This window comes from Notechis scutatus, chromosome 6, assembly GCF_049901735.1.
Source record: "Notechis scutatus isolate UNSWTSFEM ecotype Mainland chromosome 6, rNotScu1.2, whole genome shotgun sequence".
NCBI lineage: Eukaryota > Metazoa > Chordata > Lepidosauria > Squamata > Elapidae > Notechis > Notechis scutatus.
In genome coordinates, this window is record NC_142014.1 from 11,479,095 (window position 1) to 11,500,230 (window position 21,136).

At 38.5% G+C, this 21,136-nt stretch overlaps 1 protein-coding gene across 13 annotated transcripts in view; it reads right to left on the minus strand.

Moving 5' to 3' along the window:
- CADPS2 (calcium dependent secretion activator 2) overlaps positions 1-21,136 on the minus strand; it is a 294,667-nt gene that overhangs the window by 167,301 nt on the left and 106,230 nt on the right. For all 13 annotated transcript variants that reach the window (XM_087969373.1, XM_087969369.1, XM_026669061.2 and 10 more), the window contains one exon: positions 12,483-12,622. In XM_087969373.1, coding sequence (XP_087825499.1) covers positions 12,483-12,622 — 140 coding nt within the window. The remainder of the gene's footprint in view (positions 1-12,482; positions 12,623-21,136) is intronic.

Sequence of the window (21,136 nt, forward strand, 5' to 3'; positions counted from 1 at the left end):
TTGGGGGCAATAGGCTGACTCTGTAAAGCACTACGAAGTGATATATAAGTCTAAGTGCTATGGCCACAAATCTTACAGATTAACAAAGTTGGAAGGGACCTTGTAGGTCATCTGATGACCTCCTTTTACCGGTCCACAATAGAAAGCGTCCTCACATATTGCATTATGGTATGGTATGCTGGCTTGTCAGCTGTGGATAGAAAGACATTACAGAGGGTGGTGAGCACAGCACAAAACATTGTGGGCTGTTCCCTGATACCACTAGATGACATTGCTAGGGCTCGCTGCTTTAGAAGAGTGAGGAACATTCTCAGGGACGACTCATACCCCCAGTGAGCACTTCTTCACTCTCCTACCATCGGTTAGGAGATATAGAAGCATAGCCAGCCGCACCAACCGGCTGAAGAACAGTTTCTACCTGTGGGCTGTCAGACTTCTGAATGGAAAATAACTTAATGTCAACATAGTATGACAGACTTGCGGGGCCGGCGTATTGTACAACAAGGTCACATAGTGTAGTAAGATTGGGACTGGGTTAGGCACTTCTGTCCTCACTGTGAGTTGTGTGTGTGTGGGGGGGTGCACGAAGGGAGGCTCAGCCAATCTCATTGTACACATGTTGTACTTTGACAATAAAGGTAATAATAATAATAATCTAGTCCAACCCCCCACCCAAGCAGGAGACCCTACACCATTTCTGACAAATGGCAGTCCAATCTCTTCTTGAAAGTCTCAAGTGATGAAGCTCCCACAACTTCCGAGGGCAACTTCTGTTCTATTGGTTGATTGTTCTCACTGTCAGAAAATTTCTCCTTATTTCCAGGTTAAACCTCTCCTTGTTCAGTTTCCATCCATTATTTCTTGTCTGGCCTACAGGTGCTTTAGAAAATAGCCTGACCCCTTCCTCTCTGTGGTAGCCCCTCAAATATTTGAATCCTGCTATCATGTCTCCCCTGATCCTTCTCTTCATATTTCTATCCAGTAAAAGTTTTGGATTTCTGCATCATAGATATAGCAAGCAAATGACAAATCTATTTAAATATGATACAAGAGATATAGTTGTGCTTGTGAAATCAATCATTAAATGATTTCTCCTTTTATGATTAAAGTGTCTTCCAACTGCTATAGGCCAAATTCCATTACACATTTGAATATAACTTCAAGTTCTATCACCATGTAGATTAATAAAATATATTAATCTTGAGGAACTTGAAGAAAAATAATTTGAAACCATTCAATTCCAAGCTACATATTTAAAAATATTTATTTAGATGATAAGTGAGATTATATAGAAAAATCAAGTTTAAAAAAAAGGAAGTTCTATGATTTAAACCAAAGAGAAGTAAAAGCAAAGAACATCACCACGTGCAGATAACCAACAATACAGACTAGCCTTGGATTTAGAGCAATTAGTAGCAAGAGACTTTTACAAACCTCCTTCTGATCTCAAGGCACTGCTCCAAGGACAAGTGATGGATAGAACCTTCTTCTATTGTAGAAGCTCTGCTAGATACAGGTAGACCTTGTTTAACAACCCTAATTGAGATTGGAGTTTTTGTTGCTAAGTGATGTGTTTGTTAGGCAAAATGTCATATGTGTTGTTTCCTTTAGTAAAAAACATTGTGGATACTTTTAAGCCATGAAATACAATTTATGAAATGAATTGTTGAGTTGGGGAGCGGGGAAGGAAACAGAAGAAATCACCTCCAAAGGTCCCTCAATACCATTTGTAGTTGTGGGCTTCTGCTTCTCTAACTAGTCAGATGTAATCTTTAAATTTGGCTGAGTTTAACCCTGATTGAATTAGATGAAACTGTCAACTTTCTATGTGTTATATTCTTAATAGTTTTTGGAGCCCATCCCCATTTATTCTTGTGACAACTCAAGGTATAGATGGAGATTTTCAAACTGATACAGATTTAGCAGTGGCAATCCCAGTTGTGATAATTGGGTGAGTACCACACCATCATAAAGTGCTTTTTCTACCCTGCCATCTCACTCAGTGTCAATTCCCCCCACCTTCTCTCATCCATATCTCTGCCCCTTTGACTGCCTTGCACTCACTGCCCCTGCTGCGCCCGGATTACCTTCGCCATCTTGTTTCTCTTGCTACTGATGAGGAACGCCCAGCCTGGTCTTTGGGAAGGCAGTTGCTGACTGCGTAAGGCCTTCCTAAAGCCCACATAAGGCCTTCCCGCAGGGCAGCAGGAGTGGCAGTATGCAGGGCAGCAAGGTGTAGGGTGGAGTACAGGCTGGAAGAGTGACAGAGACAACAGGGTGCATGGCAGCATAAATGGGGAGGGAGATAGCTGGGTGTGGGAGAATTGAAATGCCTCTTGTGGTTAAATTGATCATGACTGAGGGGCTGCTGCAGTGTCTGGAATTTTAGTACCTCTCATTCAGTGCCTCCATAACTTTGAATGATCGCTGAAGAAGTGGTCGTAACTCAAGGATTATCTTAACCTATAAACATAATAGAATAAAATAGAATAACAGAGTTAGAAGGGACTTTGGAGGTCTTCTAGTCCAACCTGCTGCTCAGGCAAGAAACCCTATACCATTTCAAGACAAATGGTTGTTCAATCTCTTCTTAAAAACCTCCCATGTTGGAGCATTCAAAACTTCTGGAGCAAGTTGTTCCACTAATTAATTGTTCTGTCAGGAAATTTCTTCTTAGTTCTAGGTCGCTTCTCTCCTTGATTAGTTGCCATCCCTGTCCTGCCCTCAGGTGCTTGGTGAATAGTTTGATTCCCTCTTCTTTGTGGCAACCCCTGAGATATCGGAACTCTGTTATCGTGTCATCCCAGTCCTTCTTTTCATTAAACTAGACATACCCAATTCCAGCAACTGTTCTTCATATGTTTTAGCCTCCAGTCCCCTAATCATCTTGGTTGCTCTTCTCTGCACTCTTTCTAGAGTCTCAACATCTTTTCTGCATTGTGGCAACCGAAACGGGATGCAGCATTCCAACACTTCATTTGATCCTGATTCTATCCCTCTGTTAATGCAGTCTAGAACTGTGTTGGCTTTTTTTGGCAGCTGCAGCACACTGCTGGCTCATATTTAAATGATTGTCCACTAGGACACCAAGATCCCTCTCACAGTTATTACTATTGAGCAAAATGCCACCTATACTGAACCTGTGCATTTTATTTTTCTTGCCTAAATGTAGAACCTTACTACTTTCAACATTAAATTTCATTTTGTTAGACAGCACCCAATGTTCAAGTCTGTCAAGATCCTTCTGTATCTTACGCCTGTCTTCTGGAGTGTTGGCTATTCCTGCCAGCTTGGTGTCATCTGCAAATTTGATGAGTTCCTTATCTATCCCCTCATCCAAATAACTTTGAAGAGTACTGGACCTAAAAAAGAGCTTTGGGGTACCCCACTGCATATTTCCCTTCATGTAGATGCAGTTCTGTGGGGGACTACATTTTGAGTGTGGTTGGTCAGCCAACTGCGAATCCATCTGGTGGTGATGTTGTCTAACCCACATTTTTTTCTATCATATCAAGTAGTAGGTTGTGATCTACCTTTATCAAATTGCCTTACAAGTCCTAGTAAATTATATCCACAGCATTCCACTGGTTCATTAATTTTGTCACTTTAAGATAAAGTTCTTAGTGACTTGATCTAGAAATCATTGTATTTGTGTGCCTGCAACATGTACAGTTCTAGACTGCTTCTGAAAATATCATAACCTGTTTTGACCCAACCCTGTTACCAGCAAGAAAATCTCAAACAAACGCAGCAACTCAAAACCTTCACAGCTTTAATTACAAATAAACTTCTTTGTAGATAAAAGATGGCTTGCAGACAATTAGTCCAACCAGAAAAGCCTTGACAGAATTCTTCAGATAAGCCGGAGTCTCTACACACAATGCTGGGTCCTTAGAGTGTTTTCGCCCTCTGCAAAGGCAAAAACCTTTTGAAACCAGGCTTATATTCCCTGGAGGGAGGGGCCATTACATTGCATCCTTACTCCCGAGTCGCCTATGTTGCTCCAGCTGTTCTCTTCTATGAATCATCCTGCACTCACGCACACTTGGCACAGGCTCCTCATCACTGCTGCCAGCCCCCACAATCCCTGAAGGCAGCAGTTCACTCCTGATGGTCCTGGTCCCTCATCCGAGTCCTCGCTCTCCTCCACCGTCCACACCTGCAGCCGGCTAACCTCAACATAATCTTAGTGACAGCTAATACTCAGCTTTTTCCATGACAATAATGTGCTGAGGCTTGAAATCTTGTCTCTCAATCCAATCTTTATGCTAAAGCTGCACATTTTGCAGACATGATATTCTTCCGATTAAAATCGGAATTCTGATTTTTTGGGGAATTGCCCCCCCCTTTCCCCCCTTCTTCTCCTCCTTCCCCTCCCCTCAGAGGCCCCCTGAGTCAGGAGTTGCCTCGGGAAGGAAAAGGCAAAAAGGAAGAGCCACGGAGGCGCTTTGCAACGGCAGCAGCGGCACCGGAGGCTCAGGCGCAGCAGCTCCCGGTTTTCCCTTTCCCTTCCCGAGGCAACGCGGGACTGGAGCCGCATGGAGCCACGGCGGCGGTAGCAACTCCTGACAGTCTCAGCCGGACACCTGAGCGGAGCCCGAGCGGTGCGAGCGGAGGCCGCTGAGCGGCAGGAAAAGGGAGCTGGGCAGCCACAGACCAGCCGTCTCTCCATCTGACGGCCTCGGTCGAATCTCTGCCTCCCAGCGCGCTTGGTCCTCCGCCCGCAGGCTTCCCTGGCCCCTTGCCAAATGGGTGTTCCTCCCCAGCCTGGCAGGGCCCTCATTGCCTTCCCCTCACCTGGCCGGCTGGGCTCCTTGGGCAACCCGGCTGCCTCGTGCCGAGAAGCGCACTGCCAGACAGGGGCCACACGGCGCAGGGCAACATGCCACCGCCCGGCCCTGGCGAGGGAAAGCAGCGGGCGCTCCCCAGGTGGCGGCCTTGGCCCCGCCACCAGGGAAGCAGCTGCCCAGCTCCGGAGCTGATCCACTCCTGACCGGCTGGAAAGGAAGGGTGTGTAGCGTTGGTGTTGTGTGTGCGATTTCTTGGCGCACAGCGCGGGGTCTCTTTTGGCTGGCCTCAATGTTTTTTTCAGAGGGGAATATCATGCCTGATTTTGATGTGATCATAAATGTATAAACCAGACTTGGCCAATTTGATCTTGGATGGAGATAATACTCTATGAGTAGGATTAAACAAATCAATTTAATGGTTCCTACTACCCAACTGAAGCCATGTTCTTTTCATGTATGCTACATAAATCCCCTATCTGGGGATTCTGAGCAGTCCAACACTTCTGGGAAATCTAGTATAAATCGAAGCAAGTTTTGAATGTGTAACACCAAAAATTTCAATTCCTGGTTATGTTAGTTCTTGTCAAAATATTTGGTTGTTTTTTTTTTTAGTTCTAAAAACTAAAGATAATTTTTTGAACAAAAATTGCATATTAATATGTTGCTGAAAATAAAAAAGTAGTTTATAACTATAAAATAACATATGGGAATATTGTATATTTTACATGTTGAACTTTATATCAGTTCCACAGTGTTCTTAGAATTCCTTTAAACCATGCTGCCCTCTTGTGATCATATTTTTTAATATTTCATAGTAATACACATGACTATAAATACAGCAGCTGCTTCTATTGGATTATTGTTTAAAAGCTTAAATACACATGGTGCCCTTTGTATAACATTGGATTACTGATACTGATTACATCTGATCTTCATTTGGCACCATAAGTATCAGCAAAATCAAGTCTTCCTTACGAAAATACTTCATACATTAATGTTTAAACTGAAGAGAATAACAGACAGATCACTGTAACTATGCACATTTAAAATGAAAAAATAATCTGTCACAGAGATATTCGTTATAAGGCTAATATAGATACATAAAAGATGATTTTGAATCCTCAAGAAAGAAAAATTTCCCATGAGGTAATACTCTTGTATAAACAATCAAATTCTCTGTTTATGGTGCAATATTGTTCAACATAAGATTTGTACAAACAGTAACCCATCATGTCAGGGTAATTGTAGAATACATTCACTTTCTTATTGCCAATCAGCTATACGATAGAAGGCATCCTTTCAAATTGCAGGTCTACAAGAGGTCCAGAAAGAATTTCTATATCACAAAGTTATTCCCTCACAAACTGGCCTCTGAAGTTCCTTCTTAATAAAAAGATGTGACTATGATACAGCTTCCCCATCATATCAGTTGTTGTTTTTTAAATGGGTAATGCAATGTTCAAAGAGCAGCAGTATTTCTTAGCTGTTCAGTGGGGATCACTACCCAAAATTATCCACTGAATACGACTATATGCTATAGGAATTATAATAGGTGGCATGTAGATATGTAGCAATCTGCTTTCCATTTCCTTCTTCTGCTATGAACTTTTTACAAATATGTTAAAGATCAGAAGGTGGAGCTGTTAGTCTACATTTTAATTTAAACAGCCAAAAAAACCCAAATTTCATTTCCCCAGGGGTTTTCTGAATATATTTCTGTTGACAAGGTTCTGCCCTAGAATGTTCTGCCCAACTTTGAAGTTACAAACTATCAAATAGATTCAAGAGTTTTAGTAGTATATAGATATCATTGATCCCAAGATTACTGTTATTCAACAATACAAACAGAGAAAGATGCTAGGATTTTACTTTTACTTTTTTTGAAATCATAGAGATATTTAGAGGCAATTCTGTAGAATCTCTTAGGACACAAAATTTTATATAAAAAGCACTTAGAATATGTTATTATAAATTGAAACAGTTTGCTTTGTGCTATAAATCATGAAACCTCCCATGCTAATGAAAAAGCGATTGACCTTAGTAGCCACTCTAATTAGGTGAGATAAGATAATGACATGCTTCTCAATATGTAATCACAATGAAGACAATAAGTGTATCACAACTTTTCCTTCACCACAAGTACTCTGAAAAGTCAGAATCAATTTAACTAAAGACCTAAGAAATAGATTTGGGCCAGCATCCTAATAAACAAAATATACTTTAATAAGAATAGAATAGAATAGAATAGAATAGAATAGAATAGAATAGAATAGAATAGAATAGAATAGAATAGAATAGAATAGAATAGAATAGAACAGAATAGAATAGAATAGAATTCTTTATTAGCCAAGTGTGATTGGACATACAAGGAATTTGTCTTGGTGCAAATGCTCTCAGTGTACATAAAAGAAAAGATACATTCATCAAGAGTCAAGAATTATAAGGTACAACACTTAATAATAGTCGTAGGGTACAATAAGCAATCAAATCATACTAGGAAACAGTCAATATAAATCGTAAGGATACAAGCAACAAAGTTACAGTCATACAGTCACAAGTGGGAGGGGATGGGTGATAAGGAGTGATGAGAAGATTAATAGTAATAGTAGTGCAGACTTTGTAAGAGAGAACTACAACTGCAGCAAGAGCTATGTGCATTCTACCACATAATTAACACACATAATTGCAGCACCGAGCTATATCAACAGATATGAAAAACTGACAATAGCCAACATGAATGGATATTTATCTCTGCTAAACAGAAATGCACACCAGTATCTAGTCTCATACCGAGACTAAATTTATTACCGCAAAGCATATATCAGCTCATTAAATCCACTATTCATATTTCTACTTGCTTATTTCTCTGAACCAAATAAGTAAAAAGGAAAGATTGTGACCTCACTTTTCACCAGTATGTTACGGTGTAGGAGTTCCTCATAGAAACAGGAGATGGATTTAATGTGAATTTCCTTTCAGTCGCCATGGATGAAAACTAATCAAGGAGAGAACCAACACAGAACTAGAAAGAAATTGTTCCTGACAGTTAGAACAATTAATCAGTGGAATGTCTTGTTTCCAGAAGTTGTGGGTACTACAACTGGAGGTTTTTAAGAAGAGATTTTGTCTGAAATGGTAGGGTTTCCTGCTTGCTCAGGAATTTGGACTAGAAGACCTCCCAAGGTTACTTCCAACTCTGTTATTATGTAATCTCTGTTCTGGTGAGAAGACATGGGCAAAGAAACCTCCTTTTTATTCCCCAAGAGTAGAGGAACTTTCCTTTGATCTTAGCTTTGTCTTCCTGGGGAAGAATTGTGGGCCTGGGCGGTTCAAAGAGAATACTTCCTCAAAATTCCTCCTTCTGCACTGTTAAACAACTATGCTCCTCCAGCAGCCATAACAAATATTGTTAGCACAGTAACGGTAAAGGAGAAGTCCAAAAAGCAATTTTTGATGGATGCATCACAGAACTCACTTCTGTGAGTTCCACGGTATGACAGAATGTCTTGGGAAGGTTTTAAAATTTTTTTATTACATTACTCTAATAGCAATAAAGATTTTTCCAAAATTAAAAACGTTCTGGTTTCCTGAGTTTGCTAGCCACACAAAGCTTGACATTAATCTTGAATGATTTAAAGCTACTGTGATTAAAGCAGAATTTCTCTGACTCCCATTCTCTTCCTTCCCCCCTCACTAGACAGTCAAGAATCACTTCTGGAATTGTCCTTTTTCTCCCATGAAGTGTCCTGCTTCCTCCATTGGGTTCCCAAGGTCTAGCAGACTTCACACTCAGAACAGAAACAAAGCCCCAGAGACAGTAGCAGAGGTCACAGTAGCTAGAGCTCCTTTTTTGCAAAATTAAGGGCCTGTGTGTGGATGCCACCATCCACTTCATACATGCACATATGTGTTCTGAAGCATCCCTTTTGAAAGATTTGCATAACCCTAAATCTCTTGCCACATTTTCTGTATGAAAACGAAGAACATTTCCTTTGGATTAGTGGTAGCCTGAGTATGGGAAATGTTATTTGCTGAAAAATTAACACTGACACAAAAATTCTTCAGCTGTCTTTTACTTAAACATTGATTACTCGTGCTATTTAGTTACACCACTAAAGCAATTCCTAATAATTTATTAATGACAGAATGTATCATGTAATCAGATATATTTGGCCAATTAAAAGTATCTCAGCTCTTCTATGCAACTAAAGTGGCTAGGACTTGCTATAAACATTTGTAAGATCCTCTTACAGCAAATTAACAGAGATAATTAAAGTCATATATATCTCTATATAGGTAGTCCTCAACTTATTGCCGCAACTGAGCCCAAAATTTATGTGGTTAAGTGAAACAATTGTTAAGTGAGTTTTGCCCCATTTTATGACCTTCCTTATCGTAGTTGTTAAGTGAATCACTGCAGTTGATAAGTTATTAATCCGGTTGTTAAGTGAATCTGGCTATCACATTGACTTTGCTTGGGAGAATGTTGTAAAACGTGATCACGTGATCCCAGTGGTGATATTCAGTTAGTTCTCACTGGTTCTGGAGAACCGGTTGTTAATTTTCTGAGCAATTCAGAGAACCAGCTGTTGGAAGAAATCTCCTTCCAGCAGCATTTTGTTTTCCCCACATTTAGGGGTTAATCCTGTCAGGAAGGCAGAAAGGAGACATTCTAGTCTGCCTCTGTACATTGTTTCTAGCCTAATTCTGCTTATAAGGAGTTGTAAGTTGTCCTGACTTATAACAGTTCATTTAGTGACTGTTCAAAATTACAATGGCACTGAATAAAGTGACTGATTTTCACATCGTCATAAATATGAGTCAGTTGCCAAGCACCTGAATTTTGCTGTTGCAGCATCCCCATGGTCTCATGATCAAAATTCAGATGCTTGGCAACTGACTCATACTTATGACGATTGCAGTGTCCTAGGGGTCATGTGATCTTATTTTTACTGCATTAGAAGGTTATAAGGGAATGGACTTGAATCTTGACTCTTTTGACCTTGTTTGTTTCATTCATTTTTCTCTCCAAGGACTGGTTACAAGCTTGTATCGGTTGCAAAAAATGCCAGGTTGTTTTCAGGCAGGGAAACAAGGACCAGAACAACAAAAGCTTACACAGTTTGATAATAATAAGATAATAATAAGGAAGGGCAAGGATAAGCAAGAAAAGAGGCAATGATAATGAGATAATGAGAAAAGACAAGCATTGATCACTTCTGCAAAGGGAGTCTGCAGCACAAATTAACAGATGAAACAACTCTCCATAAGGAAGGCATTCAAAAAGAGAAGCAATTCCAGTGGGTAAGACAAACAATCAGAAGCAAGAGACATAGATTAGATTTTGCATTGCTAGCAACTCAGGAAGTTTTCAGGTCTTTGAAGATGAAACAGGCTCTGAGAATTCAGGAGATTGAAGAACAGGGGGAAAAAGGGGGTGTATCCCTAAAAGCAAAGATAAAGTGCTCACTACTACAAGAAACAAATTCTATTTTATTCTGTTTTGGTAAGTTGCCAACCTTGACTTTTGTTTCAAAAAGGACTCAGAGAAATTGGAAGAAGTTAAGAGAAGGACAGTGAGGATGAGAAGGGATCCAAAAACTACGAAAAAAGGTTAAAGAAGCCGCGTATGTTTAGGTTTAAGAAAAAAATGACTCAGAATATACAGGAATTCTTCAAATAGTGGAATGGATGTCACAAAAAAAAGCAAAGACCTGATTGTAGGAAAAATTATATATATACACATACACAACCAATCATATATTAATCATATATCATTTCATATATCATTATCATATACCATACATCATATCAATATAAAAGTTTTTAAAATAAAATAAAAACTAACAAACTGATACAGATTCAAGAAATTGAAAGGCAGAGACAGAGAAGTACAGAAAGAAAAGGCAGAATAGGAAGAAGCAGCTTCAGATTTTTCTCTATGACAAACACAGGTATGGTTACAAATTATCTCTTACCTTGTGATTATTAAAAAGGTCACTTTTCTATATCTATTTTTCTAATTATCAAAACATGAGTTATAAGTACATTTTTTCTGTTTCATGAAAAAAAAGTCTACAAGTGGTTTCCCACCAGCCATAAAGGCAAATATTGTCTTTTTTTCTAATCAGGGAAGTCAATTTAGCCATTTGTGCAAGTTCCAACATCTTCGCCAGCCATTCTTTTATCATGAATAGTGTTGAGGCTTACCAATCTTGAGCACATAGTAATACCACTGCAGTTGTCATACCTAAAAATACAATTCTATGGCTTTTTTTTTTCTAGACATCTATCCATTCAACCCAAAAGAATAGCTTTTGGTTTCAATTGTGACAGATAAATAACTTGAAATAGCTGAGGAAAATCTCCATCTATACCTTGAGTTGTCACAAGAATAAATGGGGATGGGGCTCCAAAAACTATTAAGAATATAACACGTAGAAAGTTGACAGTTTCATCTAATTCAATCAGGGTTAAACTCAGCCAAATTTAAAGATTAAATCTGACTAGTTAGAGAAGCAGAAGCTTCTTTGGAGGTGATTTCTTCTGTTTCCTTCCCCCCTCCCCAACTCAACAATTCATTTCATAAATTTTATTTCATGGCTTAAAAATATTCACAATGTTTTTTTACTAAAGGAAACAACACATGTTTTTGGCCACTAGGCTGTGCTAAAACATAACTCATCTGATAAAATATTTTGTTTTTCACACTGACTGAAGCAATTTGCAAATTCAAACATTTGCTTGTATTAAAGTGTTAGTTTTGAGACAGACTAGGTTAGAAGTCATTCTTTAAATTTTTCAATGAAAAAAATAAAGAAAAAAAATCTGCTTCAGCATCAGGGTCTGGCAGACTCCAAGTAGAATGGTTAGCTCCTAATCTTTTCAAACCTCTCTTCTTGTTTACAGCCCAAAGAAAGTATTTTTCATCAATTTTTAAAAATTATGTCATAAATTATGTATACAGTGACCTTTTTATTTTGCTACATGTAGAACTGTTTGTTCTTTCTGAAGCAAAGATTCCCATTAATGAATTATACTCAACTGTGCAAGATTTTAGGGTAAGATCTTAGATATTTATATCCCTGACAATATTCTGTTTGCAGTTACTTTAGGCATGTCTAATATGATTCAATTTCCTCACTTGTTTTTTTAGTGAATCCGAAGCTGCTTCTCGAAATCTTCTAAATTTTAGAAGTCTGTCAATGTATAATAGGAAGTAACATATTCATCCACCTAAATTCATATATGGTATTTTATATACAATACTAGCTAAAAACATCATCTCCTCCTTTGGGATCATCTGTATCACATCAAGAGCAACAAAAATTTGTTGTTTTACATATACTTGGAAAAATAACATGACAACAGAAAAGAGTTATGTGTGGTAAATTTGATCTGTACACAATCACAATTGGAAATATGGAATATATATATCAGTAGAAATCACCATTTAAAAATTCAATACATGTTAACACATCACTTTCCCTTCTTGCTTTTGATTGTACAATAAGCATTTTACTTATTTTGAAGCTACAAAGGTGACTTGGTTTAAATAAATTTTACATTTTATCTTACCACACTTAGACTGCTTCTTTACTTGTTTCTCTTCAGGCTGTAGGCCATGTAATAAAAAAATTACATGGGCAGCTGAAAAGGAATTAGTGTTTATTCTTCAGAATAGGAACTCACCCACAATGCTTCATGTGTGGTGGCTTATCCATTCTCACTGCTAGTTTTATCCTCAAATCAGAATCTTGGCTGTTCTTAGGGACTAACATTTTATGCAGCTCTGTTGACTTTGGGCTATTGGAAGTTGGGTACAACACAACCTGAAAAAGATACAAAGAAATCTGTTTATCAGTCTGACAGGTTACAGTAAACTTTATTTGGAAGCTCTGGTCAACCCAGAAGCTGTCCATGGCACTTTTTTTCTATTTCCTATAAAAATTACACGGGATCCAAAGAAAGTCACAAGCTTCCATTTCACTGCAACTTTATCGCTTCAGTCAAGACAGGTTCATTTTCTCAAAAATAGGCCACTAAGAGTTCTGATTCTCAACTGGCCTACTTTAAAAACATAATGAGCACTGGAAGCTGAAAAAAAGTCCTTCAGTGAACCAAGTACTTATGATAAGCATGCTATTCAATATTCCACAGATTTTATGTGCTTTTGCTAACAATGAACATTAGAGAGCACTAAACTATAACTTTTTTGTATGTTTTTTTTAATGTCTTGGATTAAATGCTTTAGGAGTAAATATCCTAAATAAATTAATGCTACCTTCATTATTCTAATCAATGTAGATAATAGAACTATGCTAAAATAACATTTTAGACTTAGTTTAAAACAACTGAGCTTCACTTTCACTGATTAAGTTATTCTGTTGTAAATGAAAATAACTCGATTGAAATTTGTTATCATTAGAAAAGATAAATATGTGCTATATTTACACAATAATATTATAACACTGTGAACTGCATTGTGATGTCTATCTTTTCTGAGCCAGTTCGCACGTGTATTTATAATCTGAAAACTGTAGGAATTGCTAACTCAAACCAAGTTAATTATCCACTTGATCTCACTGCAAATACGCATTACTTTCCAGTAAATAATGTTAGAACTATGGAACTATGCAGTTTAAAACCAAAGCAGATAATAAATATGATTGCAGTATTTTTTCACATTAAACCTGCCTTTTGTGTGATTGGTTCCTTTTATTATCTTAACACAAACAGTTCCATTCACTTGAAACAAAGTATGGTAAAAATAACTTCACTTTTCAGTGTCAAGAAACAGTGTTGTACTTAGTCTGTATATTTTACTAAATATTTTACTAACCTGCTGTATTTTAACAATATTAAATACCAAAACTGAATTAAAAAGAATACATTTTCATCCATATTTGTCGACAGAATCTGTCTCACATTGGAAGATTTATCAAATCCCTTTATGTCCTTCTAATTGCTCAGCATTTTCAATCGCCCCAATCATTTGTGGTACAAATGACTAAGTTCTAAATTTTCAGTAAGCAGTTATGGCAAGTGTGTAATGATATACTAAGACACACACACACACCTCTCTCTCTCGTTAGTTCTCTGTCAAGTAGGATGGAACAAAGATACTTTATCTTATGATATTTTCCCAATTTGAATAGTTATTTTCAAACAATACTTTGAAAAACAAAATCTGAAGTAGTCAGTCGTTAGTTACGGTAAGCAAAATTCATTCTTTCCCACGTTGCCCTCTTCTCTGCTGACTACAAGCTATCCCACATTCCCGAATACATCTAACTTACAAACCTGCATACTGTACATTCAGCTTGTACTTTACTGGGAGTGTCAAACCTGGATGGAGATGATGAACACTATATGACTATACAAGCATCATTTTACAATATGCTAGTGAACAGAAAAACTTTAGCAGTTAAATGGGTGAGCTTCCAAAGTTTGTGGTTGGCCAAGAAAAACAAAAGGATGGACAAATGTGAAACATATTTAAACTAACCCACCCACCCCCCACCCCCACCCCCAAAAAATCAAGGAAATACATACCAACTTAAAGAGTCCCAAGCTCTATGATGCAGGAGGCACAGAAAGGATTATCAGTTATTTTCTAAAAGATTAACTTAGGCTGCTATTTGAACAACCTGCATGAATCAGAACCAACCACGGAAACAGATGGATATCGGAACATGTTATTTCTTAGACGTGAGGGAATGAAACAAAGTTCGCTCAGGTTAAGGGGGAAGAGGAGTGGGTGAATCTTCACTGTCAGATGGGAAAGAAATAGAACAAAACCCTAATGAGTTGAAGACAAAGCAGCAATTTTATCCCAACAAAAGAAAAACAACAATGATCATGGAAGAATGGAAAATGATTTAACTATATTCACAAGGCATGCCAGCAAGCTATTTTAAGATTATCATTAGCATTTACAGAAAAGAACATCAGCAATATAATGCATGCACGCGCACACTCACCCCCCCACAAGTGCTAAATTATTTATTGGCTACTTAAGGATTTGACAAGCAGCTTAAAGAAATTAAGAGTTTATTTTTTTAACTAAATAATCAAAACTAATAAGACTAAGGTGTTGTTGTTTTTTTAATTGAAATAGGCTTTGTGCTCAAACAACTCCAGCTGTTCCCACACTGAATTCACTTCTGTGTTAAGCATGTTCAATGAATGCTGCTTTGAATTAATTTTAAATGTCTGGACTTCCAAAGCCTAGAACATGGCAGGACATAGAGAAGGAGGAGGCTCTTTTTTTAAAAAAAAAAACAAGTTTTATTAATTTTTAAAACACACAAATTATCATTATTCATTACATGTTTAAACCTTTTTCCCTTGTAAATTTAACAAGTCAGATAAATTATGATTCTGTTTTAAACCATTTCCATATAATATACCAAAACCTCTTATTCAATTTCTCTTTACTTCTCTTTACTCTTATTCAATATCATTATTATTATTTCATCTGTTTCTTTCTGACTTAGTTACCATTATTCTCATTCTATATTTCTACAAGTTTTTACCAATTCTCCCCCAAAAAGACATATACACACAACACACAAAACATAAAAAAATATCTTTTTGAAAGTAACTTGGACCCAGGTGTCTCTCTCTTCATGGACTTCAATTATATTCATGCTCATCTTACATATCATTACTTATTTTATTTACCATTCTAAGCCTTCTATATTAACTTCTCCACATATTTCACACTTCTTAATTCTACCTTAATTAATCATCTTAGTTTAAATCATTATATTTGTATCTTTTGTCCATTTTTTATCATCCCTTTGTCTCATCCCTTATGAAAAAAAAAAAGAAAATCAGTTTCTCCTGAAATCATTAATCAGAGTATGATGCCTTTCTATCTCCCCTAAGTTAATCAAATTAATCTTTAAAATAATATCTAATACCCAATCAGATTTTGCTTGGTACATTCTATCTAACTAATACATCCAACACAATTAAGTGCATAATTAGAGAATAAATCCAAATATTAAAAAGAAATACTATAATAAAAATTTCATAATAACATCAATACCATAATTTTATTAAACTCTTTAATTAAAACAATATTCTAAACCCCTCCTATTATTAAGTTTTAAAACCAATCATTTTTAAACATTTTAACATTTTAATCTCTTATCAACTCTTAAACCATTGCAATACTACCATCTCATCTTATGTACCTTGCAAAATCTTTTACTTTATCCATTATCCATAAAAATTCCTTTTTTCCATTTAATTTCAAAACGTTGTAGCTTTTCTCCACCTTTTCCCTTTCTTTCTTTTCCCAACAAACCTTTCTACCCCCCCTTCTTCTAGCCTCTGCCTTACCGGCTTCCCTTCTCTGTCGTATTTCTTTTCCCCTTTGTTTACAATCATCATATTGGTTTTGCACTTTATTTTTCCCTTTCTTAAATGTTTTTAGATCTTAAGTCCTTAAATCCTTTAGTTTTCTTCTTTCTCTTCTTTTCTTTTCTTTCTCTCTTCTTTTTTTCTGGATCAAATTCTGAGATTCATTAAAGATGGCTCCTTCCTTTCTTTCTTGTTCCTCTGCTGCCTTCATCTGTTGTAATTTTTGTTGATAATTAGTAAGCGCCATTTCTAAGAAAAGGAAAGCTTCTTCCACACCATTTCTTAGTTCCTCAACAGAAAGAGCCATTATAAATCTTTTCTTTTCTTTTCTCCTTCTTTCTTCTTACAACAACCAGAATATTCAAAAGAAAATAAAAAAGATAAAACAGTCCCAAAGTTATCAATCAGTCCAAACCAAGGCAGAGTTCTCACTTTCTCCTTCTGGGGTGATATCAATCAAAGAGAAAGAAAGTCCAAATCTGTTTAAAGTCTTGTTACAATATATTCTAGTCTTCAAATCCTTAAGGCATCTGCTCCAACAAATCTTAGCATACAAATATTTTCTTTTTAATCCTCTCTCTTCCCACTCATCGCTTAAAACCAATTTCCACCTAAAAAATAGGTTTCTTAATATCCAGTTATTTATTCCGTGGGAAAAGAGGGAAAGCTATCCTTTCAGCACCTTCAAGCAGCCGCTTTTTTCCTCTTCTGGCAGGTATTATTCAGAAAGTCATACTTTTCAGGAATTTTATTAAATATGTCTTAGAGTCCTAGGAGCCAAGAAAACTTTCTCCTCTCAATCACTTTCTCCACTTCCTCCTGCGCATTCTTACCCGGCTGCCAGCTTCTTTGTGGCGGCCATTACGGACCGCCGCTGCATCGTCCTGGGAAAGGGGTTCTGCCGGCCAGGAGGGGGTCTGCAGCACCCCCAAACCCTTCTCCGGATCCCCTACCTTCAGCTGCCCCTGCAGGGCAGCCTAGCTCCGCACCCGGCTGGGTCGGAGCCCCAAAAACGGCTAGCGCGGCAGGGATCGCGCAGCTTCGCAAATCCCTGCCGCTCGCGAAGCCGACAAACCAGAAGTGAGAAGGAGGAGGCTCTTTGATGATACAGAATTTAGCAATCTTAATCTAATCTCAAAAAAGACATATCTTCAGAAGGTAGTTTTCAAAAATGCTAAAATATTTTATCCAGACTTTATCATGTTTAGAGGAAACTAATGAAAACAAAGAGCCATGCTTAATGGATGTTCCATTAAATTTAATGGGTCTGTTCTAAATGTGATTTAAGTCAGGAACCAATATATGGATCTGCCTGTAATAAGTAAACATTGTTATGGCATAAAATTTAAATGGGTGTGCATGACAAACTACATTCTTGAATTTATACAGTCTTTGCCAAATTAAATACCAAATTTCTTCTCTCTTTCCCTACCATTCCTATACAATTCAATATTGCTCTATTGTATTAATCTGTGAATGAATTGGAGATTATTTACACCTGGGAGCAAAAGTTTCATTCACCCACAGAGACAAAAGTAACAATATTTTAGAAAAAACAAAGACAAATATTACTTGTTTCTTTTGAACACATACATACTCCACACAATAAAAGTTTCTTTCAAACAGCCTTCCTCTCATTACCTTCCTTTTAAAAAAAGCATGTATCTACTAGAAAGAATTTCTACTGGATATCTTAGACCATATCTTAGAATGTAAGCCACATAATGAGAACTCACATGATGGATGGATGGATGAAGAGGGGGATGGATAACAGAATAACAGAGTTGGCAGAGACCTTATAAGTCTTCTAGTCCAGGGGTTGCCAACCTTTTGGACCTCAGGGACCACCAAACTCATAATTTTAAATCATGCGGATCACTAATATGAATTTTGACTGATGGTGGCTTGCTGACATTGGTGGAAAAGTCAGTCCCATATTCTAGAGCTCTAGTAGTCACAGGACTAGCCCTTTGGTCATCCCGGAGCAGCTGCTCCTCCACCCAGGTGCACTGGCCTGCCATGGAATGGAGGAGCTGCTCCGGGATGACCAAATTGCCAGTCTTGTGACTACTGCAGCTCTGGAATATGGGACTGACTTTCCCACCAATGTCCACAAGCCATCCTGGGGAGGATTTCCATCTCCCGCCATTGGTCTTACCTTTCAGTTCCCACTCACATGGCTCTACTCAAGGTAAGGTTTGCGCTCAGCCAAAGGGTAGGGCCAGCGGGTGGGCGGGCCATGTGGACGGCACAGCCTTGTGTTCCCACACAGCCTGGATTAATTGCTTTGGGGGGGGGGACATTTCTCTGCGGACCACCAAAATTTTCTCACGGATCACCAGTGGTGCCTGGCCCACCGGTTAGTGACCACTGTTCTTGTCCAATCCCTTGATCAGGCAGCAAACCCTATACCATTTCAGAGAAATGGTTGTCCAATCTCTTCTTAAAAACCTCCAGTGCTGGAGCATTGGCTGGATGAATGGAAGGAAGGAAGGACAAAGAAAGAAAGCACAGTTATGATAGGATTATAATGTGAATGGGCAAAACTCCTTCAGTAGCTATGCTGCTCCTGCTGCTCCAGAAGGAACCCCAAATCCAAGAAGATCCCTCCTTCAGAGCACTATCACTAATTAAGGACAGCCACCTGGTCAATATTCCTGCAACTAAATACAGTAGTTTAAACATATGGTGAACATGGCCAGTGAGAATTAAGTCAGTGGCCCCCAACCTTTTTTGTACCACGGACCAGTACCGGCATCACAAAATGATCCACGGACCGGTACCGGCATCAGCACGCACGACCAAGGCAAGGCGAGCTAAGCGACCGGCCAGCCAGCCGTCCCCCGCTTCTCCCTGCCACCTTCAACTCCTCCTTTGTACCTTTTTTGTGCTTTTCGGGCTCTTTCTTAATCTCCTCCTGAGTAACACAAGACTCCACCGCCGTTGGGATGGCTCTTCGCTCAAGCCCCCCCTTCGATGAAACTAAGGTGCGAGGGTTCCTTCAGCACCCAAATGCTGCTTTCCAACAACCGACGACTGACAAGCTCACCCGGAAGCACTTTCTCAATCGCCGTCGAAACAAGATGGCGGCGCCCAAGCAAACCGGCGGCCCAGTACAAAATGATCCACGGACCGGTACCGGTCCATGGCCCGGTGGTTGGGGACCACTGAATTAAGTGATTTACCAGAAGATAACTCCATATATTTGTCCACACTTTCTCCTCTAGTTTGCCAAGAAATTTCATGTTAGTTTATCCTTGTCTTTCTTGTTCTGGCCCATGTAGGTTTATTTCCCTATATAACAGTGGATCTCATTTTATTTTCTAATAGTGTATTTTGTACGTCTAATTTTGTACCTCATAGTTTGGTGTAAACTATGAAGTACAAAAGCGTTCTTGAAAATAAAGACTATGCTTGCAGCTATTACTTTACTTTGCTATATGATGAGCTTCAAAGTAACTAAAAAAGTCCAATAAGTAAGTAAACCAATACACTGGGGAGGTGGGAGGCATGGAGACCGTGGGGTACAGTCAACCCATGCTGCAGATACAGAAGGAAGAAGATGACCTCAAAGATACATTTTGACAAAAATTTCTCCTTTTCTTATAATCCTTCACTAGCATCTGACACTCTGGATTCATATCTGATAAACCCAAGACAAGTAAGAACATAAAAACAATCCTGCTGGATCAGGCCAAAGGCATATGAAGTCCAGTATTCTGAGTCACAAACGGCAAGTTGAATTGGTGGATCACAGCCTGTTTCAGCATTGCTTTGGAGTAACCAATATTTAGAAGACATTGTCTATGATTCAGGAAGTAATGAGGAGCATCAGTGTCCACTTTTAAACAATCCAAATGGGTTGCCTTCCTCAATTGAGCTATGCGCTATGAAACCACATTTTTTTTTATCAATTCTGAAACTCCCTGTCTTCCTTCACCAGTTTTACATTGCGAGTAAAAGAAAAACATTTTTCTGTCTATGCAATAAATGATTATATATACTGTAGTATACTGGTTTTGCATACTCGTAATACTGCATTCCTATTGGACAGATACCACCGCCTAGCGATTGGTAGATAACAACAGTTCTGATTGGCCGCCCAAGCGGCGGGAGTTTTAAATAAACGCCATTAGTTGCGAGCCGCGAGCAGCCGCTATAAAAGGGGCTGCCGCGGCTCGACTTTAGTTGAAGTTACTGACAGTTAAATAAAGAGCTGAACTCAACTCCGGTATCGACTCTATTTTGTTCTGACGATAGAACATATACCTTTGTCAAGTCTCCTTTGCTTTCAAGCTGGAGCTTTAATCTTTCCTCATAGGAGGCTAGTCCACCTTATAATCATGTTGGTCACTCTGTTTCAAAACCTTTTCCACTTCCATAATATCTTTCTAAAGGAACTGTGACCAGACCTATACATAATACTCAGTGGTGGGATGCAAATTTTTTTACTACTGGTTCTGTGGGCGTGGCTTGGTGGGCATGGCAGGGGAAGGATACTGCAAAATCTCCATTCCCTCCTCACTCCTGGGGGAGGTTTACTGCAAAATCCCATTCCCTCCCCACCCCACTAACCTGCTTTCCAGTTCCGTTCTCCTATCCAGGGCAAAAAAAAGAAGACCCAGCTGATCTGCCGGGACTTAGGAGGCAGAGAATAGAGGGAGGCGGGGCCAGTCAGAGGTGGTATTTGCCGGTTCTCCGAACTACTCAAAATTTCCGCTACTGGTTCCCCAGAACTGGTCACAACCTGTTGAATACCACCTCTGATAATACTTCAAGTGTGGTTTTATCATAGATTTGTTATAAGGGCATTATTATATCAGCAGTTCTATTTTCATTTCCCCTACAAATGTTTGCAAACAGAATTTTCTGGTTTTTGCAGCAGCTAAATAGAGTTTGACATTTTCATCAAGCCATCTGCAATTATTTCTGATCAGTTTCTGTCAGAAAAGATGATATTAATGTCACTGTTG